The sequence below is a fragment of the Chamaea fasciata genome, unplaced genomic scaffold (genome assembly GCF_029207755.1).
Source record: "Chamaea fasciata isolate MVZ Bird 193981 ecotype frontalis unplaced genomic scaffold, bChaFas1.0.hap1 SCAF_3, whole genome shotgun sequence".
NCBI lineage: Eukaryota > Metazoa > Chordata > Aves > Passeriformes > Sylviidae > Chamaea > Chamaea fasciata.
Genome location: NW_027094088.1, coordinates 54,448,898 through 54,476,369, shown reverse-complemented (window position 1 = coordinate 54,476,369; position 27,472 = coordinate 54,448,898). Strand labels below are relative to the sequence as shown.

The following is a 27,472-nucleotide window of genomic DNA, read 5'->3' as shown; positions in this document are numbered from 1 at the left end:
CTTTAAATCCCAAATTCTTTGCTTCTGCATAAATGAGAGGAGTATTAGCAGACCTTGAGGCAATTGGTGCACTTTATCCTCCCATAAGCGAGTCACTTGAGTGTATTTATGAGTCTTGGCTCCTGTTTTTTTAAATTACTCTGCACGGTAGGATGTTCCAGGATAAAAAACCACAAAACCCAAGCGCCATCTTACATGCTGATGTCTGAAAAAGTATTTTTCTTCCATTTCTGTAAAGCAATTCCATTCATACAAAATTCAATTATATCAGAGGTATTGCAACTTAATTATCTGTCTCACAACGTACCTTGTTTCTTGGTATATGTTCTAGCCATGCCACTGAAGTAAAAAGAACCTGGATTCCCTTTTGTCTGCAGCTGAATGGAATAGAGAGAGAGGCCCTCTGTCCCTACCACTTTCTCAAAAGTAGGTCTTTCATATCTGCACAGATGTAGGAACATCTAAGCCTTCTTTTACTGAGTCAACACCTGTAGATCAAGGAGTTAAAATAATTTAAAAAAAAAAATCAGACTTGTGCTGTTACAGCTGATTTTCCTCTTCAGTCTGTTCAGGCTGACCCGTACTTTCAAGTAAACTTCTTGTCATTTTCTTTTGCCGTAGTTCTTCTCTGTAGTTGAACACAAAAAGGCTTGGATCTTCATCACACATTTTCCTGTATGCGTTGCACAGGTTTCTAAACTGTGACATAGAGAGCTGAAAAGGACGCAGAGTTGGATCAACATTTGCTGTCATCATCAGCTGTTCTGTTCTTTTCAAGCGTCCATTTTCAGGAAACAAGGTCCTAAAAGATACAGGATGAAGAAAAATTTCAGCAATTTAGACAGACATTTCCGTTAAGAGTAATGTGGAATTTACTTAATAGTACACCTAAATTAATTATGTCACTATTTTAGCTCTGGCACTCTTAACATACCTCATTATCTGAGCAAACATATAAGGATCACATCCAAACATGTAAGGATCCTTTTCCTGAAAACGCAAATTATGACACCACAGGAAAGCACATACATACATTATAGACTTAACACATGCATGTATGTTCATGTTTACTAACAGTAAAAAGAGCTTTGGGTATGAATACAAGCACAGAGCCTTCTTAGCCTTAGCCTCGTATTTAGAAAGCAACAACAGATCAAACTGCACAAAACATATCAGATTGAAACAAATATAACTTTCTTTCAGACGGTTTCATTCCAATGGAAAAGACAGTTATCACTTGTCATTAATACCCTAATTCTACTGTCAGGGAAAAAAAAAAAAAAAACCAAGACAGAGGAAAGGAGTATTTAATTGCCATTCCCTTTTTAATATTTAGAATGTGGGAGAAAGTGGCAGGAGTCCTAGATTTTGTTTTCAGCTTTGTCATTTTTCATCATTAGGCATCTCAGTACATTTACTCTGGGGCCAGATGCATTAACACCTCTCTCTCAGAAGTTTCCCAAATTTGAATGAAGAGTACAAGGTAAGTGATTTTTAAAGTCACACAAAAATACATACTATGCTATTGAACTATTGAAAGGACCAGCTATTATTAGCAGTAGTTCTCAGTCTAAAATAGGTCAGAAAGGCAAAAAATCCGCACATGATTCATGGGCATTTCTCAATTTACAAATTCCATCTGTGTTACATATATAACACCTAAAAATGTTGAGCATCTAATACAGTAACACACACCTCCCCCACCAGATGTGTTTGGCAGGTTGGCTGGACAAACTAGTCAAAAGGCTTTATACCAGTAATGATAGTTGGTTCCTGATAGGTGCATAGAACATGAAGTTAAGAAGGGGTTTAAAATTATAAGTAAAAAATGAAACTTCTGGGAAACCTGTTTTCATGTGCTACTTCAGGCCTTTGGCAAAATGTTCCCAATTAGTTCAGCATTTGGCTCAGCAAGGTTAAAATGGATCAACTTTTATTTCAATATCCCTATTTCCTTTGATTCCATAGTTAAAGAACATACCTGAGGGGAAGTCTACCTAGTCTTTTTTTTACAGACTATGAAACATCCTATAAATGTCTGTGAACCACAACTCAAACTATAATATGGACTCCATATCACAATCTTGTATTTCACATCTCAAATCCCCGGATTCATACACAGATATAAAGTGATTCTATTGCCTTGTTTTTATACAGTCTGTGTGACAGAGAACCTTATAATGAACTTAACAGCTTTTTTATACGCCAAAATTTGCTATTTTTTTCAGGTCAGCTAAAGAATAAGAGGATTGTGTTTCTTAGCTGCACACAAGGGCTAAAGTATGATAAGCTGCTAGGGGAATACATGACCTCCAAAAGTTCAGACTCCCCCTCCTTGCCTCAAAAGAATGTAAAGCAGTTATTAGCAATTTGAGATTACACAAAAGTCAGGAGGTTTTTTTAAACTTTGGTAAAAATATTGTATATAACATAGATATGCTGATTGCATATGCCTTCTGCTCACATTGTCAAGAGAAATCATTACTTCAGGGTAGATAAAAAGAAAAGAAAGAAAATCACCACCACCCTGTAAGTCAAAAACAAACCAGTCTAGAATTTGGACACCTCATTTTCTAAACATTTCCAAATGCATACTCAAACTTTAATACAGAGAAATCTATACTCATTTTAGATCCAATGTCTGCATCCCACACATCAGTGCCATTCACGGCCTCAAGGAAAAAGAACCCAACAACCCCAAACTAGATGCTGAATTTTCTTCACCTTTAAAAGTGGCATAGAAGGCTTGCAGTACACTAAGGTGGTATCCACCCTAATTCTAGACTCCATCAGGGCCAAAACTATGCACTGCAACATTCAGGGAGCTCAGGCTGCAGATGTCTCTAGACCTAACAGCATCTCTGTCACATGTTCTACTGTGCTGAATGCTGAGGCTATCCATAGTAAGTCAGACATGTGGCAGTGCTGGAGTTTAAACAGGATCCTTGGCGAAGAGACTGCAGGTTTCTCACATCAGAGAACCTAATAAATTCCCTTAGTAAAATACTGGTATTTTTAAAGAGCCAGTAAGAACTCCACTTAAGGAGGGAGTTAAAAAGGGCAAACACAGAAACAAAAATTGGACCTTTTGACTTTATCCCCAAATAAATAAAATTTCCTACAAATAACGTTCTCCTCACACTGCCATCTTTGGTTCTCGATTTTGATAGTTCGGTTTTTCAACTCATCGTTCTGCAGTTTTTGTGGATGGGTTGGGATTTTTTTTCATTTCTGAGACAGACAAACTATTGAAAAAATAACCACTTTATCCTAGTGATTTTTATTAACTTCAACTGCACGAACAAAAATGCACAAGCAATTATTACATAATTACATTAGATATTAATCTCATACTTTTGTGTCCAGAAACCATTCTAAATGAAAATATCTGATGAACTATGATGACAAATTTAAAATTGGAAGAAAAAAATCAAATGCATAGCTGATTTAGAAGCTGATGCATTTACAAAAACATTACCTGGGAATTTTTCATTAAAAATACTTACTCAATTCCACGGAAGCAGTATTTTCTTCTAAACTGAAAAACACTTTGAACAACTTTTTCTACCAGCTCAAATGGCTGCTGTATCTTTGGTTGTACCAATGGAGTGAAATGCACCACAGCCACATCCACCTATATGGAAAAGAAAGATAAATTTGAGTAGACATCTTCCTCTAAGATACATTATTCTAAGTTACCTGGCTAGACATCAGCAAACAGGCACAATATAGAAGACACTCTTGTAGCAGGTAAGCCAGCTGTGCAGTGACTAATGTCATGGTATGGAATATAAAGATTTGCCTTAGCTTTCAAGACCCTACAGAATTTTAGCTTTCGTTATCTACATATTTCCAATTAGTTCACATGCCATTAGTACTTGGTACTTTTTACCCCCATGGCACTTCGTCCATTTAGAGCAACTTTCATGTAATCTGTAAAGTAATTAGCACTTCTGTCTTCAGATCCTTCCAAAGATAATTCTGACATAATACACAAATTAGATAATATTTGATATACAGGCTGAAGGGCAGCTGGAGAAAATTGGTATTATAATTAGAAATCAAACCCATTCCCTATATATTTTCTGTTGCTCCAGGGCTTTTCTAAAATGTAAGCCAAGGAATTGCTTTTCAACATATAAAGATTTCTAGTCTATTTAAAGGAACAGTAGGTAGAAATAAGTGCAGTCAGTTTAAGTGACCACACAACTCTGTATTTACAATATGTATCACAGTTCATCCAAAATTACGTTTGAATGATGCCACAAAGATAAGTTTGTACATTCTTTTATAGTTCTCAAACCACACTGGTTCACAGAACAGTCATTTTACCTGTGTCTGAAAACAGAATGAAATAGTATGTACACACTTCATGTTTTTTATATGTGTGTGTATATTTTTATGTATGTCATGCAATTATAGAGACACTGTATTATATAGAAACTTTCTGAATTCAGACTTCTGCACTAAAAATTAGGAGCTGGACTAAAACTTCAGTTCTACACAACAATGAATAAAGCAGCTCATCTTCCAAACTGATATTAAAAAAAATAAAAAGGAAAAATTTCTGTGGAGGAGTACATTGAAAATTTGTACAATGTGTACAAGTACTGTACAAATTCATAAGTGCCAGATTTTAAAAAATAGTCTCTTATTAAAAAGAGTCTGCTAAAATGATAGACAATCACTGAATTTTTTAAAAAGATCTGACAGTCAATACTGGCATTCACAGAACACGAATCACATGTGCTTGTTCTGACAGAAAAGAGAGACACAATCAAACCAAAGAACAGCTGCTGCTTGAACCACAGTCTCAGTGTACCAACTGTACGAGATAACCCAGAGCACAAGAGTACTTCAAAAAAGGAAGTGTTTCTCCTACTGCTTCAACCAAAACTGCTCATGGAAACCTCTGATGTGGACATAATCTGACACAAAGGTACCATCCATCCATTTTGTTCTTTCCTTGGGAACAGCTCAGCTGTTAAGTACATCTATCCAGTAAAAATGCTTCTACAACACAAATTTCAAAGGAATTGTAAAATCCAAACAACATAAGTTTTTCATGTAGACAGAACGTACAAAGCTGAGCAAAAATACTGGCTAGAGAAAGGAAAGAAAGTACCAATTAATGGTGCTGATGAAGAAAAAACCCACAGCAAGTTTCCAGTGTTAGCACTGCTGATCCCAAGTATATATTACTGGAGTGTTTTTCTTTAGTTGCATACCTTCTCTCTGAAAGCTAAAGTTAAGACTACAACAGAAAAAATACTTAAAATTACTGAAATTTGAAGCACAAGAACTTATTTAAAACTCAGGTGACAAAAACAATTGACATATGGCATCTGCAGTGAACACACCTAAATTACTTCCCAAAGCAGATTTTTAATTTTTCAAGCTTTCAGAGCATCTACCTTTGCTATGGGTTGCTCCTATCACGAAGACCACAGGGACGTAGAAAAAACTTGTGTTCACATTGAGTATAAGAATAGTTAATCTTTTTGAATAGAGCAAGTACATACTTCAAGTATACTACATGTCCAATCAGCTCCTTGAACAGAAATACTAAGAGCACATGCATATGTTTATCTACATTTTGGTCAGGAAATGTAACAAGGTATTACTCCCACAAAATTGGGGTAAAAAACCAACCAGAGTCCATGTGGCATCACCTAGTCACCTCAATTTTGCAGAAATGCTCGTAAGTGAGAAATGAAGCCTCTTTGGGAGTTAGGGCCACATCTTTAACAAAAATTTCTAAAGGAAAAAGCACATCATCTAGATACAGTGTACAACTACAGAGTCAAACAGCTCAATTATGAATCTCAAGGCCAGTGGGCAATAATTTCTGCTTCTGAAACAAAACACAGCACTCTTCAGTTCTATTATAGATGCTGTTTTCTTTGGACCCCAGGAAAGCTGCTTGGTTACTATAGCAACAGATACAGAGGAAAGCTTTTCATTTGTAAATGGCCACTCCTTTAAGATCATACATGCTATTTTCCCCATACCTTTTAATATGCATCAAATAGAGAGTAGAACTATGAAAGCCAATAGAATACACAAGAGCACTTAAAATACACAAGTTGATTTGGTGATAATTTTACTAGTAATGCTTTTCACCCCACCAAGAATGTTAGAAATATTTACAAAATAACACTCAAGCCTTACAAAATAATGAATATGAAAATCATTCAATTGGTACATCCCAAACTGTCAATAGTACAGCAATTATTCACCCCTTACTGTTTTAGTATATCTGTACAATGAAGGTTTATGTTCTGGTAGGGTAGGAGGAACACATAACAGAGTACAATTTAATTCACACAAGTCTGCTGCCTTGCTAATGAAATCAACACTCTAAATCAGAATAAGCTTAAATGAGACAGTTTTTACTAATTGTTGACAACAAAGATCTCATAATGGGCAATACATGTACCTTGCAACAGGGCTGTATTAAAAGCAAACCCACATAACCTTTCCTCAAGATGTAATTTACTCACAGGGAACTAAAACCAAATCAGAACATATTACAATTTCATTAAAACAGACTGTTTGAGATCCTACTGAGACAGTACTAAGCCAGCACTTTCACAATCCAAGCATTCAGGAGCATTTTATCTGTCTACTACAACCAAATTTTAGGTCTAACACCAGATATGTGCAACTCATAGCAATCTTGTTCAGATGAGAGTTTAATTTTGGCTCACTTCCAGCAGAAAGTAACTATGCCTCTGCACTAATAAAAATAAGTTCTGTGTAATAACAGCTCTGCAGTAACTCCACACGAGGCTTACAAACAGGATCACAAGAGACCCAAAGACAGGTACAGAACTTGTGGGTATATCACTGCTGCAATGAGCAAGACGTTTCTCCCAACTTCTTGATTTCTCACACCAACTTGTTGAGGCCACTTCTCTGATGTGCTGAACTTACATGGAAGCCTTACCAGTAGCTTTATTCCCTTACTCTTTTGTACAGCTTTATACACAGGTAACAAGTTATAGGATAACCCATGGAAAGGCTAAAGCTATCAGGAACAGATAAGCAAAGCCTGCAGTTGAATAGAAGTGTCCTGCTGTTCCAATTACAAATTAAAATAAATTTCACAGTTCTTTTCTAGGAAATTTAAACTCTTAATAGGATTATCTGTGATGAAAAAAAAAAAAAAAACAACAACTGACAAACAACAAAACCCTCTGGCTCTCAGTGCAACTTAAATGATCTCCCCCCAATCCATAAGTCTACAGTTTCTGGATTCTCAAGATTTTACTCCATTTAATCACTGCTCACACTTTCCATCGTAGAACCTGGATATCATTATGTATTTAGGACTAAGGGCCGCCGTCTGTTTTATTCCATAATCTCTTTGCTTTCCCTTACTGAGTGTTTTTCAAACAAAACTCATTAAACAAAGTACTCCTTTATTCTCGGGTAGATGGAACTAAGAGAGGGAACAAACAGCAGTAATGCACTTGCTGTGGAGAACAGAAAAAAAACAACATTCCAAGAAATTTTGTTAATACATGCCAATGCAGTTTTATATGAGAAGGGACAGTTCCGTTCAAGAGAAACTGCATTTTCCAGGACATCTACAGTGAAGAAAACTTCCCAGACCTCACAACCAGCAGTAAGTCCTACACAAACAGGAATGAAACATAATTGTATTCTTACTTACAACTGTAGTGCTTATACTTGAATTTATCCTGCCTTTAACTTGGTTCGCCGCATTAAATGTAATGCATGGCTACCATTTGCAGTGTTTTGTGTTTATGCTTGCGTGTTTTTATATACTGATACTTTAAAAAAGCAGCAATGAAAAAGGCTGATTCAGAGTACTAATTAGCTCTTTCAGAATATGAATGAGAATACAAATAAGTTTTTGAATGAGTTTTGAGCTATCCAGACCTGTCAGTTCCTCCTGTAAAAGGAAGTTAAGCCATCTTTCCCATGGGCCTGTACAGCAAATGATATGTATTTGCCAGAACATCTCTTCCCAGCCTGAAAAAACTGAACGAATTTGAAAATAGGCAGGTCTTTGAAATAAGGTTTTAGCAATGAGTAGCTGTTAAAATTCTCACCTTAACTTTAAGCATTTTAAAGATAGAGTTAGCACATCCTTGAATAATTACCTGAAATACATACAATAGTAAAATATTAGAGTATAAATATGTAAATTATGTATAGAGAGAGACTATAGGGAATTATACTATATACATTATATATACTATATTATAATAGAGCATAACAAGGATAAATATATTAATTAGTCCAGAAATACCAAAATACCAAAGACTGATAGAAACATAATGATCAAAACCTTGTTTCATGTATAATGAACTGAAACAAGAATACAAGGCTACAGATATTTTGTATTCCCCTGAATTTTATCCCTTATTTTTATGGCTTTTCAAGGAAGTTCTAATGCTGAAGACCAATTTTAATATCATTGTACATATTTAGATAGAAAGTCTGGATCATGCTTTCTAACATAGAAGCCTGCCCTTTGTCTACCACTGATAAAAGGCAAAACCTGCCAATTATACAGCACCACGCAAAAGGCAAAGCAGGGTACCACTTTCTAATCCTCCTCTCAGAGGTTTCAAACAACTGTTCTGCATCTAAAATCCCAACAGTCCAGCTGATGAGACAGTAACAGTTCTGTCTTCCCAGCTGCACAGTTATCACACTGCCTAAAATGTTCTCATCCGTCAAATGAAATTGGACTCCTCATAAAAGACTAGCAAGGAGCTTTTCTAATGTTTTTTTTTAAACTGCCACTTCATGGCAAATTTGCAAATTATTTCAGACAGGTGACTGATTCAAAAAAGGCACTTCCACAAATGAGCTGTTTCATACTAGTATTAAAAACATTATTTTAGAGATAGAAGAAGCCCGTATTCACTCTTATGACTTGTTAAATACTGCTGCCCTAAGTCAAGGAAGAGAAATCACTGAAAACAAAAAACTGGTAAGTTTAAATAAAAATGAAATAAAATAAAATATTGATTTAGAAAAGTCACGTGGCTAATTGTGAAAATACTGCAGAAACTAAATTCTACTTTATTCTCCTCCAAAGCCAAGGTATTTTGTAACATTTATTAAAAAGATGAATAGGTAATATTTAAAAAATAGAAATAAAGGGTTATTTAATCATACTTTAAATAAGAGATGGCATAACTGTGCCCATTGTTATAGAAGTCAACAGGAGCTGACTACAGCTATCAACACACTAAAACAAGGTAACTGAAGAGTACAATATCTTTTCTACCAGAGTGTTTTCCTACCACAATGACTCCTAATCTGCAAATTTCTAGTGTTCCATGTACAATGTATATTTTTCTAGTAAGCCTGCAATCTGTATGCTATTACCAAAACCAACTGCAGTAAAGTAAGTTTTGCCTGGTGGCTTGCAATCATGTATGAAAGCAGCTCCTTTTTACAAGCAATTCTAAAGCACTGTCCATTTGCCATCATCTCTGTTCAAGTACCTTGTGTACAGCAGCTCAGCTGCTGCAGGGTCATAGTCAGAAATTCATTCAGATAGCTCTAATTTTCAATGCAAGCTTTTTTTGTTTGCTGATTTCTTTTCCTTTCCCCCTCGCACTTCTCCTCCCCCGCCTTTCCTCCCTGTTACACAGACGGCCACAGCTCGGCTACAAAGCTCCCAGTTACTCATTTCCACGGGAGAAAAGGCAGAGAAAAGGTGACAGAAGATACCCATCATGGCATCAGCAAGCCTGCAGTTCTTTGCTTTTATTCTGGCTTTGTTTGGTGTCTTTGGAGATATCGCAGCCACCTTGCTACCACACTGGAAGGTAAACGCAGATGTTGGCTCAAATATCATAACAGCTATAACACAGATGCAAGGACTCTGGATGGACTGCACGTGGTACAGCACTGGGATGTTCAGCTGTACCCTGAAATACTCCATTCTCTCTCTCCCCGTATACATCCAGGCTGCACGGACCACCATGGTGCTGTCGTGCATCCTATCAGCCTTTGGGATCTGCATCACTACAGTCGGAATGAAATGCACACGGCTGGGAGGGGACACCGACAGCAAAAATAATGCTTGCTTTGCTGGAGGAATCTGCTTCATTCTTGCAGGAATCTTTGGATTAGTACCAACATGCTGGTACACAAGAGAAATCATTTCAAATTTCCTGGACCAGACCATTCCAGAGAGTAGTAAACATGAACCGGGAGGAGCAGTTTATACTGGATTCATCTCAGCAGGGTTTCTGCTTATCGCAGGTGTGATCTTCTGCTCTTCCTGTTTTAAAAGGCAGCAAGGAGCATGGATTTACCCTCCAAAGCAGCACCATTTCCCATCCACAGAGCAGGACAGCAATGCAGGTTACAGCCTGAAGGACTATGTATAAATAGTTATTTCTATCCATGGAAGTATTTCTATTCATTCAAGGGGGTTTTCGTGTATTGAGTGTAGTTTGATTATTTCAAGGAATGTATAATATAGCACTTAACCTTTCCTATATCTGGGTTGCAGTGATGCTTATACAAGGTATTTCATTTATAGGGGCATCCACAAAAAGGAACAAGTAAGACAAGATGCTCAACTGCTACAAAAGTACTGTATTTTGTTGATTTTTCAAACCCTTCTTTCTGACTTCCCAAATAACACTCATAGAAGAAAAAGGAACTATTTTAAAAACATAACTGACTGAACAATTCATGCATGGATGTCTTGTTACAGCAAAGATGATTAAAAACTAACTGCTTTCTGTTTAGTGAATCAAACTTTCAATAACATATGACATTTTATAGTGTATTTTACATTGTTGTCTTGATTTTATTTATGATGCAAGGTAAAAAAACAGAAACTATTTGTCCAAGAAGCCCAAATCAAAGGTTTTTAAAAAGCGGATACATCTGCCTTTCATTTTCAATTGTAAATTGCCTTGATAACTAGATTTTGTAGAAAAAAACCCAAAACAAAACAAAAAAAACCCAACAAAAACAACAACAACAACAAAAAATACATACACAAAAAAGTCAACCAACCAAAACAAATCCACAACAAAAGCTCAAGGCTCCAAACCTCAGCTGCACTGTCTACTCTGTGTATCAGGCTGAAGGATCAGCAGTACCATTCAGCTCTTGCCAAACCCAGCTCTCCTGCCCCAAACTGCCACCTGCTGTGGGTTTCATTTGTTATTGTTAAAGGAAACTGTGCTGGACATTCACCAACTGCTACTAATCTATTACTACACAGTCAATGTTAGAGGAGCAGTACAAGACAAATGTAACCATAGCTGTGAAAACACTTGCAAACTGTGATGAACAGGACAGAAACCAAATTATCTATGTTCAAGAAACATCTGTAAACATTCTGGCTTACACTTGGTAAAGGCAGTTGTTAACAGGTCAAATAACGCAGTAACCACTTATTGTGTTCTACATTTCTGATGTTCTGAAGGAACCTTTTAAGTCCTTTTAATTATTCCTGTCGGATCTGTTCCAGGCCCATTCCCAGGTATTCTCTTACTGGAAAATGTACTATACAACAGTGATAAAGAGACAGCTTCTTTATTTTTTTAACTGTCTTATTATGAATAATTACCTTAAATCCTTTAACCTTGTTCTTCACGACACAGATTTTGTTTTGTAATGGTCATTGGCAAAGTATGTTCTACCTAAATACTTCCCTAAGTGAGAAGCAAATCAAGCATGAAAAGAGGTAAGATACAGGCCTATAAATTGAGGAATATAATGCTGGATGAGTCTTTCAATAAATCAACTGCTATTTATTCTGCGTACTTATACACAACTTTCATTTCCCATGAAACTAGTCTGAAATTTGCTAAAAGACGGTGAAGGAGCCCAAACATTACATGTTTAGTATGTTGGAAAAAGATCTTCTGTTATAGCATTTGGGAAAGTGGACAGTTTTATGCACTTAATATGTAAGTAATCTTTATTCATAGAGTCTTCATTTTTCACACACAGAATGGCATTACATCTTGTTTTTATTCAACTGTTACATAGCTATTTTCAGTTTCCTATGTTTTAATCAAGGAGCTTGTTTTGTACTTTTCCTAGTACAAAATGTACAACCAGTATGCTCCTTATGCTATTCCTAATGCAACCATCAGCAGTTATTAGGTATTGCAGAGACTTCCCTACAACCAAAAAGCCAATTTCTTTTTTCCCTAGACACAATGTTGTGCAGCACCTCTCCATTAAACAAGAATCTTTTATGTCTCAACACTCACAGAAATATTGGAATAATATTCATGCATCAAGCAAATGGGGTAAATATTCCTTCTCAAAAACATGCATCTCCACCTTTAGAAAGGGGTTTGACATGATCCTAAGTTGTGATCACCACCACGTACGTGAGTAAAATTTGCTTGCAAAAATTATAATCAAGGGGCTTTTTTACAGGAGGGCAGAAGAAAAACGTAATAATGGCATACCACAAGCACAATAAAATGTTCATTGGTTACACATGCCGCAAATTTCTCTTCCTCAAACTTTATAAAAGAGTAGCTGTACTTCACATAGCTATGAAACAAAAATCAAGGACAATGCCATCTCATTCACAGTATGCTGCCAGTTTTCCAACAAAACAGGTTCTATGAGAAATGGTAACATTCAAAACCATGTCAGTCTACAACTAAAAGAACACGGACAAAACAGAAGATCAGTCTACAACAGGAATTTGAAAGAAATCAAAATAACAGTGAAAACAAGTGCCAGTCCTGTCTGAAAGAATTGTACTTTTGGCTTTTGCAATAAGCAATACTTGTTTTAACTCAAAAAACACATTAAATTAAAAATATGCTTACCTTTAGTTGTACTGCTTTTTTATTCAACAGAGCACCAACTGACTCTAGGACATGCTTGTACTAAGATATTTGTTACAACTCACTCAGTGTGTTACCTTTCTTAGTCAACTATGGCCTTTTCAGTACAGGAAAATGGAAATATCAGTTAGAGCTTCCTAATTCTGGGACAGAGTCAACACAAGACTTTTAATTACATAAGCTCTATTAGTACTCAAATTGTACCTACCACTGAGAAATCCCCACCATGAAACTGGAATTTTTGCCTTACTTAAAACTATTTTACATATTTGACAGTGAGAGAGCATCCTGAAACTATTTTCCATTCAGCTAGGAAACTGGGAAAAAAAACCCTAAGCCAAAACCTCAAAGCAAAAAAATGAGATTTCTTAAGCATGGTCATTTTCTTTCACAACACACTGCTGTCACAATTAGCAATTTAACATTTTTCAACAGTTACTTGCTCAAACAATACTGACAGAATTTTAAATTATCATCAAAATAAACCCACAGGCCTAAAAATTCATTGTGATAAACGAGAAAATAACGTTCCAAAGGTTCTCATGAGATATGCCAGAAAAGTAAAAAGGACCAAGAAAGAGAGACTGATAAAGGGGAAGGGAGATGTGTTGAAGAGCTGAACCAACTAATTTAAGAGGAACTTCCAGAAGCTGCAAGTTCACTTCTGAAACAGAACAGCTGTTCGATAGGACAACCAGTAATGGTTTTAAACTCCCAGAAGGTTGATTTAAATTAGATATAAGGAAGAAGCCTTTCACAATGAGGCTTGTAAAACACAGACATGTTGCTCAGAGAGATGGTGGATGTCCCATCCCTGGAAACATTCAAGATCATTTTGGACAGAGCTCTGAGCAACCTGATCTAGCTGAAGATGTTCCTGCTCATTGCATGGGTATGGTACTAAATTACCTTCCAACTCAAATATTTCTCTAAGCCTATGATTTCCACATGCATTCAGGGACACACACATCACTTAAAGTCAGGCATAAATTTTTACAAAAAAACACAAACCAAACCAAGCTTAATACTGATTTATTTCTTAATTTTTGATTCCTGTACTCCTAATGGCTATAAATAAAAACCAGTGGCAGTAGATATGAGGACAACGAAGAGGTTGTTCTCTACTCACTCAAGAACATGTAAGAGGAAGAAAAGATTGTTACTTTTTTAAACAATCAGTGGGATATAGGTGACAAAGTGCTGTAGCAAATAGGAGGGAATGAAATATGCTAAAGATGACTGGGGTGAAACAAAGATTATAAACATGGTAAAATTAGAGATGTTTGACAAAGGTGACAAATGAAAAGCTTTTCTTATCACAGTCTTTCAAAAGACCCATCAAATTCTTAAGGCACAATTCCCAAATTGTTTATAAATGCGAATGGTAAAATAGCAGGCTTTCCAAAAACAGCACATTTCCATTCTGCAATCCTAGCAGACTATCCTGCCATTAAATCCTAATCTCCCTCTCCAGAACACCCAAAGAAGTATGCTGACCTTGCAGATAGGTTTGAAGGTCAGAGCCAAGTTCTGAGGAACAAAAAAAGAAAAAGCACTTTCTCAGAGTAAGCATGCTCCATTTACAGGAATTTCACATCACTCCACTTTGTAATATGGAGATATTCAAACAGAGCAGCCACCAATGTTCCTTAGTGAAAGTAAAATGCGTTGCTTGACTGACATATTAACAAAAACCACAAATAAATACAGGAAAACCTACCTCTGGCTTTGGAACAAAGGCTTGACCTGGAATTACAAAACAGTTTTCCACAGTGCAGAGATGCTGAGCCATGATGGACAGTCTGCTGCGTTGTTTACTTCCTGGATTAGCTGCAAGTCTCTAGGGGAGAATCAAAACATGTACATCAGTGATACTGAACTGACCAAGTGATCAGTTGTATTAAAGTTTGATTTTCAGTATAATCAAATTAAAGAAAAAAACACCAGTTAATCATTAAAAACTTGTATCAAATTGTATGCCCAGTTCATCTAAAATTTTCTTCTTCAATATTGCAGCGTTTCACTAAGATACCACGCCGATTTACAACCTCCGTCCTGCAATCAAATGCACATGAAAAAGAACTCCTAGAAATTCTGCAGATCTAAATGAATGTCAAAAGAATTTTGTATGGACAAGAGAAAGCCAAAACTATTCTGACTGCAGGATTCAAAACAAACCTGATAGAACTCTCACAATCATTTCTTTCCACTGTTTCTGTATAAAATATTACTAGCTTTTTTTTCTTCTTCAAGATTAAGCAAAGCTCCATAAACTCAAGATCAGCTAGAAATCAAAAGTTCTTCATAATTAACTGGTCTACGCTTACAATATTTGCAAGGAAGCTGCGTCTACTTCACATAAATTTAGAATGCCTAACAGTGAGAGCATTTAGTACTTAAAACTAAGTTTAAGTATTCTCTGATTTTCCCATGATATTTTTTATAAAATAGTAGCCAGGACACAGGTTTGCTACGCTTTTGTGACCTGGCAAGAAACACATTTTATTGTGTTTTGCTTGCCCCCCCAAATTTAAACATATAAAGCATCTTGTAAAACAAGTCTCAAATTACAGAAGTCACTTCACTAACTTACACAAAAACAGAACTATGATGATTCCTGTTCTTATTTACCACCACCTCAATAAAAAATAAAAAATGAAATCCCAATTTGCATACCTGGTAATATTTGTACAACATGTAGTTCCACATGAAAAGCCTACTCATAAAATGCTGTCACGCTCAATAAATTTATCCCTGAAAACTAAAAACTGAACCTGTGGCCGAAGTCTTACATTTTTTCAAACAGCTCTTCCAAAAGGCAGTTCAGCATGGAGCAAATAATCTTAAACAACATTTTGGAAAGAATGCTCTGATTCTTTTTGCCTATGCCAGCATTTAAAGCTACCTTCATTGTTGTGTCAGAGGAAATTTTTATTCTCTAAAAAAAACCCGGACTGCGAAGTCTAACAATGCAATCTGACACAGACTTCCTTAACCTCTGCAGTAGAAATGAAAGTGACCTAATGGCAACAATTGTAGCAATGCTCCCAGTGCCAATTCAAACAAACCTATCTTTACTTCTCCCAGAAACCATCTAGAAAGTCTCAGGCAGTGAACTCCCGCTTCTCAACTACAGAAGGGATAATTTAACATCTGGATAGTAACATCTAAAACCACTTCAACCACATTAGCAGGAACATACCTGTGTACAGCACCCATACACAGATCAGCCAGTCAATCCCCCAGCCATGGGCAGGGACATGTGCAGCAAGGTCAGCTTGCTCAGAGAGCTGCCCTGTCTCACCTTGAAGGTTTCAAGGGATAGGGCATCTCCCCCATCTCTTGGCAACCTGCTGTAGTGTTTCACTACCTTCACTGTAATTTTTTTTTCCTTATATCTAAATCTACCCTCTTTTTGGTTTAAAACCATTACTCTTTGTTCTACAGCAACAGGCCCTGTTAGAGGATCAATTCTAGAGCAAGTGGGCTGGAGGAACCTTGCCTAGGTGATAGATTTGAGATGAAGCACTGAAGAATTTGGGACAAAGTAAAAGTTCTTACCCACAAAGTGAATAAGAATTTTACAAATTTAAACTGCAGAGAAAAAACATTATCTGCTTGACACCCAAAAGTGCTATTTTTACTGCTGGATATTTTTACTGCTATTTTTACTGTGGATATTTGGCCTTATCCTCATCACACAGGCCTCAGATTCAGCATATAAAATAACTGCTGGTTCTCATCAGCTTTAATCAATTTAAATCATATCAGAACAGAGCGGGCTGCAGTAGTAGGTGTGCAGTTACTTTACATTAGTAAATGTAGTTACATTAATCACACCAACATTGCTGTGCTATAAGAAAACAGAAAAGCAAGAAAATACAACCAGCAAGAAAGGCAAAGGTATTTAGTTCCCTGTTATACCAGCAAAACAAAGTTTGACCATAAATAAAAGAGCACATTGCTTCACTTTATTACTTTTAACATCAAGTTATCCTAATTATAAAGCACATCACTCTGTTCCATGATGCATCTTATGCTTCTGCTGAACTTATGACACATACACAGACTTCCTTTGATATTTAGGCTCTTAGCTTAGAAATATCCAGGGAGAACACCAAAATTTTGAGTGTAGGAAATTCCACAATCAGGACTATAAATCCAGAGATACACAAAATATCAGTAGCAACTCACTTAGATCTGCATGACATTGTTCTCTCTTTCCAGACACTGAATATGCCTGTATGCACCAATTTACAGCGGTTACCCTAAGCAACTCCAGAGGGTCAGGAGAAAAGACACAGAGCCTAATTATTGTCTTTTCTCCTAATCATAAAATAAAATAAAATAGTATCTTTAAAACAATTTCTTTTCATGGTATCAAATCATTAATGAAAATGCAAACCAAAAATCATGAATTTTGTCTGTGGAGGAAGACCCGTGTTTAAATTGTGTTGAACAAAAGTCAAGAGATCTCAGAATGTAAACTCAACAATTAACACTGATTCACTGCATGACTTTGAACAACATATTCCATTTCCTAGTGTTTCTAACTCCTCAGTGTTTTATGTACAAGAGCTTAAGTGTGCAGGGTATTTTTGCACCTAACTGAGCTGTGCTGGGCGCAGAACTGTAAACTGCATGTCACCAATGACATATGGAGCTGGGTGCAGTGACATAAAAGTACAGAGTGCTCTCACACAGTGTTAGGTGAATTTTTGCTGTCACAAAACTATCATCACTCTGCATTTTACATCACAGTCCATTAGCCATATTCTGCAATAAAGGCCTAATCTCACGTGACATGAAGTCCTTCTGGGAAACAGACCTGGATTCTGTAATGCCTGAAACCAAATGAGCCCAGAGCTGAATTAAGAAATCTGGTTTCTTTCATACCAAATGTTTGTTCACAGTGTTCTCTAGAGCCACTAACTGGAAATACTTCTTCAAACCTGATTGCAAGGCTAGGGCAATGACAGCACAATACGGTTTTCTTTGACCCAAAATATGACAGCAGACATTCCACTTGCATATATAATTATTACTAATTTTCACAGAGAAAAAAAAAAGAAGTATTTTCCTATTCAAATTTTTACTTTGACACATTAAAATTAAAGCACCATGCACATTGAGGCTGCACAGACAAAACACAGCAGTTACAAACACTGGAGTAATAAGATGGAAATCCCGTTTTCAGGCTGATGTGCAACTCCTTTTCTTCCTTATAAATGCAAGTGAGATGCTCGTTAAAAGCCAGACTGCTTCCATAACTGCAAAGCAAAAAAAGCTTTCCATCTTCTATGTTTTATGTGTTTCATGCAATGTCAACAGAAATAAACTGTTAAATCTGAAAGCACTGTGTAGTAAGCAACCTAATATCAACTGATCTGGCATTAACACTACTACACTGCAGATCAGTCTCGCCTTCTTTGAGAAACTAACTATTAATACAAAGTAAAATATCAATTTGCTCTTGAACTTGTGATGACAGAAGTCAATTAAGGCCTTTTTACACACACAAGAATGGCAGAATACATTAATAATTCTGATATCAACTCTCATTCAAGAAAGCCAATGCCAATTTCCAAGGTCTTGACAAACACCCCCCGCGTTTTAAGTGTTTAATCACAACTTGAAATAATGCTAAATTTACATTTTTCTGTATTTTAAAGGTGTTTCTTAAAAATTATTTTTAATAAAGAGAACAAAGAAAATAAATATGTGTATTTCTTGAGATGAATGAAAGGTAAGGGAAAACAGACTGATGACACATTGCACAAACACCTGTGAGAGAATAAACATATTTAAAAACAGACGAGTGCTGCACAATCTATTCATGTTAAAGAAATCAGACTTCAGAAAAGAATAGAGTACCTCAATGAAATATGACCCTGCATTAAACATTAAAAAAAATTACATGCTTGTGAAAGGATCAGAGCAGATAATTAACTCATCCAAATTCATAATTTACAGCCACATAAACTAAAAACTGAACAAACCTTTTCTTCTCTTTTCAAAGTCAACTAAGACTGGATTTGCAGTTTTAAACAAAAGATTGCATAGAAACAATTTCTGTTCAATTTAGCATCTGTACAATATTGGAAAAATGCCAAAATTTTACCTCCCCAACTTCCTTTTGAAAAGTCAGTGTCATCTGTGTCCTGCCATAAATAAAAGGTCCATCCCTTTTCGAAACATTCTCAAGCCATTTGATGATTAGAGGAGTCGAAACACTGAAGGGCAGATTCCCAATGATATGAATATTTGGTGGTTCTGTTGACATTTGACAGAATAAAAATAGCTGTGAAAACGTTTTGAGTAAGATTTTGCCAAGAAATATAACACAAGAAAAATACATGCCTATCAACCTAGACTTAAAAAATGGAAACAATATTTTATCATGCCACCATAGCGAAGCCTGTCCATTTATACTCATCTTACACTGACAAAACTTTGTACTATTCTCAGTATTTACTTGGAAAAAAGCGGTTAGGTTTGGTTCTCATTTACATCTGAATAAATCAGTAGCTTTCGGAAGATTTTCAGCTGATGGGCAAACTCCAGCTGAGCAAGTCTAGAACAACAAAACCACAAGAGTATTCCTGTGATTTCAAGCTATGACTATCAGGTACAGAGTAAATAGCTATACTCACACTTCTGTCCAACATATCCTCCCAGAGGCATTTCACTGAGCCCTAACAACCCTCAAAACAACCACCTAACTCACACTGCACAGAGCTCTCCTTCTGTACAGAGTCCTCTAAAATCAAAAGGTGATAAAGTACATGACTTTGCCATAAGAAGTGATACCTGCTTTTCAGTTATGGATCATATCAGTATCTCTGTGTTGTACAACACAACACAGGGATTTCAGTAGCAGGGAGTCTAAGCAGGAGTGCAACAGAAGTGGGAAAAACCCAAAAGCCAGTGTGCTGTTCCTTAGATAGGACAATATTTAATAACATGAGTAAGAGATGACAATATCAAATTCAAGCTGTTTTTCTGGCATACTTTACTTATTATGCATTTTCTAGGCTGTGATATTTCTAGTCTTCCTGTGGTATTACACACTTACCAGAGGTGGTGGTTTTTGAAACCCACCAGCCTTTTATACAGCAATAACACAGAAGAAATGTATCTTGCCTCTAATTGGTCAGCTCAAAACCTAACAGTGACAGTATCTTCAAGAAAGGTAATCTTTTAAAACTTCACTCTCAAACATACATGTTATCATAGTTTGGTCTGTGAAGCACTTACCTTTTGCAATTAGGCAAATACAACATACAATTTTTCTAGGTGAACATAATGTGCCATGGTCTTTTATGTCCTAAGTCAAAAAGCACTTTAGGCATTGCAAAGAGTGTCTTTTTCTTATCTCATATTAATAAATTTGGAAAAGGGGACTAGGAGATTATCACTGATTTATCTAATAATATGACATGTTTTAAAAGGGAAGTGAAATAGTGTCCTATTGCAACCCCAGGTTAAAAAAGAAAAAAAAAGAAAAAAAAAAAAACCTCAAACCAACAAAATCCTGATTAGATTCTACTTTTGCCAAAGATATCCAGCTGAAACCAAAGCAATAAGAAACCTAAATTCTGGAAGGCAAGATTTCCAGAAGTTTCACAGCAAGTTACAGGAATTTCTTCAGTGGAACAAGAGCAGTGGTGATTTCTGACTTCTTCAAAAAGAGGAAGAAACCAGGAAGTATTTGATCTCCTTTTATGCTTTCCAGAAGTCATTCTTATATAGTAAAGACACTCTAAAGTTAATAAGTGCAATGCTCCTCGCTTTAAACTACAGTCAATGTCACACAAATTCCACTGTTTTGTATTAGAGAAGGAAGAGAGTTCTCTGCTTTCTCTAGGGGAAAAAATCCAAACAGTTGTCTCTTTATCTTCAACATGTACCAGAAGAGACTACCTTAGAAGCCCCAAGAAACGAAATGAACCAAATTCAAATACTAACCATCCTCCCAGTTCTTTTTTAAGTGCTTTGGAAAAGCCTTCTCCATCTTATAAGTCAGGATATCTCCATGAACAATGCGCACTTTTCCTGGAGCTGCTTCAGATAGCATCTGTTTGTAAACAAGCAAGCAGAATCCACAGTGAGAGTTAACCAAACTGATTTCCAGTTTTAGCCACTGCAGGAATTAAACCATTGCTATATATTTATCTTCAATATTCAACAAAGCACAGTAGGAGTTAAAACTGAGAACACTATTAGTAACTACTTTCAAACAGCAAACACTACAAATAGATTAATGTGTGATTCTGTAAACACTTAACTATTCAGAGATGTAGAACTTTTAATAGAGAATTCAAACTTGAAAAGACTTCTAAGAGTCTCTTCAACAACAACAATTAACAAGTCCCAGGCCACGAGCAGGACCTCACCTGATTTTAGCAATAATGCAAGCAGGAGGTTTTGAAAGTTTTTAGATCAATTACCTATGAAAACAAGGGTTCATGTTGTCTATTGTTTCACTCGCAGCTTTAGGACCTGTTATCTAATTTCAGCCATATGTGATACAAGGCTGCAGTAATAATTTTTTCCTTTCACATGAAAAATGTGAAAGAGATTCTCTTAATATTCCCTGTAGTAGTCTACACTTGTACCATTAAAAAACAAGGAATCCAATCAAGAAGGAATGAATACCAAGCAGGAGGGAAGATCGCAATGTAATTTCTGTCTTTCTAGACATTACAAAATCATCTCCATTCTCAGATTCTGCAGCCCAGTTGCACAACTGATCTAGTGTTTAATAAAGGCTGATATGCAAACTCAGCGCTGGCTGCAGTTTGACAACCAATTCTTTCATTTCCAATGTCAGTTCCCATAATCAAAATTAGTCAAACGTTTTTAGTGTTGTACCAATCTTTTCTCTTACACTATGAAACTATGCACAAACAGCACAATTCAAAAGCAGTGGTGACTTTTTCGAAGATGACATTGGGGGTATTTATTGATCCTACAAGAGAATAATGAGAAAAGGCTTAAAGAACAATTTTTCTTTTGCACAGAAATCCAAATCCATAAACAGTTAAGTGCCAGTGGCCTAACTGCCAAAATAAACTGCTCATCATTGTTAGTCCCATTTTCAATCTGAATGATGCTTATATGCTCAGGGGCACAAAAAGCTTTCACGATCCTCTGAGCCAAAGGACAATACTGTTTCCTCCTACTGTTCACAAAATGTTGTCATGGATTTTTTTTGATTAAGAGTTTGGGGTTTTTAATTATCAAAAAAGCTAAGTTTCATGTAGTGCAATAAAAGCTTAACAATAAACTAAGTGTTCCTACATGCTTTAAGTGCAATTATTTCCAAATAGAAAAAATAAAACTAACCTCAACTTCAAAACACTTAATGGACTTTTCAGCATTACACTAGCAATTATATGATATACAAATTCACTAATCTGCCATGGTTTGTCAAATATTTCTTTGAAGCTGTTATAAATGGTCTAACAGGATGAAAGATAATGTAAGATTAATAAAGTCAGAAAATAGTGTCATTTGCTAATAGCAGTTTCCTTAACAAGATGAGTTTAGGAGCTGCTGAGTAACACACTTTAGATAACTGAGAATTGCATTTCATTTGTGACCAGAAAATCATTGTCTTATATTTTTAATTTGAAATACAGACTTGGAAACCCATTGAAGCTTTTTTCATTTGAAGGGAAAACGTACGCAGCTAACATTGCTCCAGGAGCTGCTGTGCATCAAGGACACCAGTCAAGTGTTCCATCACACAAATATTCTCATTCTTCACACACTACCAAAAGGGCAAAAAGGAAGCATAAGGGGCATAGTTTAAAACCTGAAATGGTGTTTCTGGAATAGGTTTATATTCAATACATTCTCTTGCTCCCTTTCTCTCCTTATCAATCTTTCCAGCTTAAAAACTATTAGGGCATATGGCATAGAGAGGTTGGGACTCTTTAAGACTGAAACAGAACTTACAGACTCTCAGCCTGTGTAAACTTCAACTCTGTACACATATGTTCTTCATTGTATTTCAGTTCTGCAGTAAAAAAAAATCCCCACTTCTGTTTTATGAGAGACCACAGCTTGAAAAACAGTTAATGAAAAATGCTGTATGCTTTACATCAGTGATTTTAAAAGTATCTAAGAGACATTTTTAAGTAACAGTTCGCAATTGTTATTTTCATCTCTGACATTTTCCCTCATTCAAAACTCAACCCTTTTATGAGCATGAGTTTTGATAGTTTGCTTGGGAAACCAGAAAAATTATTACAACCCATATAATTAGAAAAAAAGATTCACTGTTATGTATCTTCTTATTTGTTTGGGAAAAAAGCAATACCAAACTGAACAGTAATGGATGCAATGCATTTCTTGCTCATTCACATTCACTGGTACTGAGTTATACCACCTTTATGTTCAATAACCTCATTCAGACATTCACTTCTACTGTGAGGAGATTGGCAATTAAAAATAATGACTAACATTATGTCATTTGAACAGTAAAGATAATTACATACCAAAAGCTCATTTTAGATGCTGAGAAGTATACTTTTATTCAGATGAATCTGTTGCAGTGGACACATTTTGGAAGATCAGAAAAAACATCCAAGTACCTAAAAAGCTCTCTTAACTAAAACACGTATAATTTAATCTCAAATTCTCTCCAGTCCCAAACCAGTTCTCAAAACCTAAAACAAAAATGCTGATTGCCCCCACTCAAGTGAAAACATGAAGGTTTCACATTTCATAAGACTAAGAAGGAATATTATACCTTATGAATTGCTAACCCCACAAAGACATAATTACATGCACATTCAGGTTTCAGGATATGAGCAGCTCCATTCACACCTTATGTTATTTTTATCGTATAAAGAGACAGTAGCAGTTCTCAAGCGAACTACCTATTTATTTTCACTGCTGATTTACGAAAAAGACACAGTGCAATTTTAGGAAAGGCCCTTGAATCGCTCTAATCCGAGATTGTAGAGACATAAGAAAACAGTCAAATTTTTAGATTTTTGGACTCTGTTTTTCCTGTTGGATTTATACAGACAAATTCCATAAACATCCAGCAACACAAGTAGATAGCATTTGAAAATGACACAATGACTCGTGAACTTACACCATCTTTAAAAGAAAGGAAGAAAAGCTTAAGAGTGTTTTTTTGAAAATGTAGAATAGATGCTTGCTTTATTCTTCCCTACCTAGTTGTTAACTCACATTGACTGTATTAACTGGAAAGATGCCCTCCCAATTTTATAAAGCATAATTATTAGGATTAAAATGAAAAATAAGATTGTACATAGGGACACTACATTCAGCTTTCAAATTATGATTTTGCCATCATGATGAAATGCACCTGAAATGTCTCAGCCTGAAAAAAAACCCAAAACCAACAAGCCTTGGCAGTAATTCAGTTGTAGAATAAGGTCCTAAAGGGCCTATGAGAAAGCAGGAACAACAAATTGCAATATTGTGGATATTTATCTTCAAGCAAGTTATAGCTCTGGTTTCTGCAACAGAACCAAACCTATTTTTCAGTGCTGAGATCCCAACAAGACCCCTGGAATCTCTCTAAGTTCTCAGAATGTTCTTATTCAATGCAGTGGTTAAAAGTACACAAATTACTCTTCAGCTGGTACCTGCAATCCTGGAATAAATCGAGCATCTTTTTCAATTAAAAGGAGTTGTTCAACACCAGCACTGAGAATGGATCTGGTAATTCCTCCTGGCCCAGGGCCCACTTCGCAAACATGGGCATTTTTCAGCTCGCCAGCCTGTTTCACTATCTTGTCTGCAAGACACAAAGAACACACTAAGTCTTTATTTTCCAGGAGATCCAGCTCACCAAGATAACCTCATTGTTTACTGTTACACAAGCACAAGCATGCTTATCTCTGAACAGACATAAACAGTGACACATCCCAGTTAAATCATCACACACCCGCCAGACTGCACAGAATTCAGATTTGTTCCATACTACAAGATATACTGAGCTATTTAAAAAAAAAAAAAGCTATTTTTAGTTTTATGTCTTTAGTATTTATTGCGCTCATTACAGAATCAAATAAAAAGAGAATATCGCTCATCCGTACACTAGCAATACTATTGTGCTGCAAGCAAGCATTTGTGTTCGACATTCTAAAGTCTCACTACTTGTCCTTCTAAAGGTATTTCACTACAGCACCTCTATTTCCAGGCAATTTAAGAAGTAAGAAAGATACAGTAAAGCTCTATGAAGATTATATTATGTACAGAGAAATTTTATGAGGGAGAAACTGGACTAAATGAAGAGCTGGAACACAGGCAACTGGTAACTATAGAAAACAGGGCAGTTGAAAGGTGAGGAAGGAATACCCATACAGAGGTGAAATGATAGAACATTAGAAAGTATTATAGACACTAAAGAAGGCAGATTAGAAAATGGAGATAATGAAACAAAGAGATCCTTGGGAAGCATGCAAAGAAGATACTGAAAGAAATTATGCTGCTCACTCCATGATCTCTTACTTATGCAATTAAAAAAAAAAAAAACAAAACTGTCTACATGTAAAGTTTTACTAAAGGCATGCAGACATTTTTATTCCGGGGCAAGACTCCAGTTGTTCAGGAACTGGAACTGAGTTTCATGTTCTGAAATTTTATCAACCTGTATCTTCAAACAAAATCAAATCATTAGCTACGTGAAGCTGTACTTCATTTGTTAAAGCAAATTCCAGCCACCACTATGCCAGTGAAGACATCCACCCCGACTGACAGAAGTGCCAGCTTTGTCACCCACTGTTGACACAAAGCTGGGAAAAAATGAATCATTCAGAACAATGCAACTAGTTCAAAAAAGCTACACTTCTGACAAATGAGACAAATGACTCTCCTATCTACAGCACATGGCAAACTCTGAATTGCACAATGTCTAACATACTTTCCACGATACAGAATAATCTGAAAAACACACTAATTTTTAAGTCAAACTTATAAACCAAAACAGTACCCAAATTATACAAGTATTACTTCAGTTCAGATTTTTGCATTTCAGTCAATAACCCATATTTGATATAAGAATATAGTTTCTATCTAAAAAATTGCACTTCCATTTATGAAGAAACCTTTTTTGAGGAGCAAGTAAAAGTAATTATCCTAACCTAAAACTACTTTAAAAAGAGATCTTTATTATAAAGGTTTACCACTGAGCTGCCATTAGTCTGACAAAAGCTATTATGCAAACATCATCTCCTTAGCTATACTCTGGAATCTGACAAAAACTGGGATACGTGTTCTATGTTGCCCAAAAATATTAGAATAAAATATTTAACCTGTCAATCGCAAATCCAGTAGAAAGTTCTGGGAAAGCTGTTTCAGTGCTTTAAGGCGAAAGAGTCTAATAATCTCTCCAATAGTTGGCAGAGGAGGCAGACGGAAAACTGCCACCTTTCCTGGAGCAGCCATAAGACACAACTCTCACTCCTTACTCCTAGAGAGACAGCGAAAAGATTATTCTATTACGCACAACGATTTATAATTAACATTAAAACCGCTACTAAGCTTACAAACCAAGGCGTGATTTACGAATCATTATAGGAGGACTGAACTCCAAACACCATTAATTTGACTTCTGGACACAGTGTTTATGCTAGGCACGAATTCAGGGTATTTGGGTATTCCCATTTTGCAGATGCGCCAAAGCCTCGGGCAAAACAAAGCCCTCTCACAATTACTCCGTGTCAACCTTTCATTACTTTAGAGACGAATCAGTAAGCATTAGGACTTCACGGCACCATATAAAGACAGAACGTGTTTATTTCACGCGTCCCTAAGAAACGCCCACTCCTTTCATTTTTACCCGCTCCCCAAGAAATAGCCCCGCCCGCTGCCCGCGCCTGCTCCTGCCGGCGCCGCCCGACTGCGCAGGCGCACACGCCGTCAGCGCGGCTGAGGAAGCCCCACGCAGGGGCGGGGCAGTACGGGGTGTCGCCGCACGCACCGGGCTGGGCCAGACCGGGAGCGCCCCGCCGCCACCGTACGCGCTTTCTTTCCCGCCGCCTCTCCCAGCGGAAAGGGACGTTCGGAGCGGTGCCCCGGCAGCACTGCGGCTCCTTACGGGGCGCAGCGGGCGCCAACCCGGAAGAGAAACGGGCGGCGCGCTGCGCATGCGGCTCTCCCAGCGCCTTACCTGGCTGTGCGTGGGGGCGGCCCTGAGTGCGCGCCGCCCGACCGGCGCATGCGCGGTGGGAGCCGGGGCGGGTGTGGGCGGGCGAGCGGCAAATCAGCGAAGAGATGGATGTCATAATAAGCGCTCGTATGAGGAATCACGTTATGTCGATGCATGTGCTTGCACGTATTTGTAGGTGTATTTGTATCGAGGGGTGTATTCTTAAGGCGTTTTCTTGTTTTGTTCTTCCTGAGATGCTCTGGTGGCACCAAAAGCCATTTGGCAGAGTATTTCTGCAATATCTTCTGTCACAATGGGTTAAGGAAGTTCCCTTCTCCACAGCACTTTTAAACAAGTATTTGGTTTTAAAGTTCTTTTTCAATGTTGCCTGTAATGTTCCGTGTTATTGTGACCGTGACTGAGTGTTAGAAAGATATTTCCTGGAAGGTAGACTGTTACTAAAAAGTCAGAGGCAATAAAGGATATTATTAGGTAGATGTAAAGA

General features: G+C 36.8%; 2 protein-coding genes across 6 annotated transcripts; one reads left to right on the top strand and one right to left on the bottom strand.

Moving 5' to 3' along the window:
• Positions 1-25: 25 nt before the first annotated feature.
• TFB1M (transcription factor B1, mitochondrial) lies at positions 26-27,062 on the bottom strand. Of its 5 annotated transcripts, none has more exons than XM_066179056.1 (8): positions 26,989-27,062; positions 26,132-26,289; positions 24,461-24,612; positions 20,799-20,907; positions 18,952-19,103; positions 14,551-14,670; positions 3,507-3,634; positions 26-802 (listed from the first exon to the last, which is right to left on the bottom strand). In XM_066179056.1, the coding sequence occupies exons 2-8, from the start codon at positions 26,262-26,264 to the stop codon at positions 541-543; spliced, it is 1,056 nt and encodes a 351-aa protein (XP_066035153.1). In that variant the 5' UTR covers positions 26,265-26,289; positions 26,989-27,062; the 3' UTR covers positions 26-540. The 5 variants fall into 5 exon arrangements, with proteins under 5 accessions (XP_066035153.1, XP_066035154.1, XP_066035156.1 ...); XM_066179057.1 differs by lacking the exon at positions 26,989-27,062 and adding an exon at positions 26,800-26,928; XM_066179059.1 differs by lacking the exon at positions 26,989-27,062 and adding an exon at positions 26,594-26,613.
• On the top strand, positions 7,141-12,724 carry CLDN20 (claudin 20). Its single transcript, XM_066180467.1, has 2 exons — positions 7,141-7,630; positions 9,642-12,724. The coding sequence occupies exon 2, from the start codon at positions 9,726-9,728 to the stop codon at positions 10,383-10,385; it is 660 nt and encodes a 219-aa protein (XP_066036564.1). The 5' UTR covers positions 7,141-7,630; positions 9,642-9,725; the 3' UTR covers positions 10,386-12,724.
• Positions 27,063-27,472: the final 410 nt, after the last annotated feature.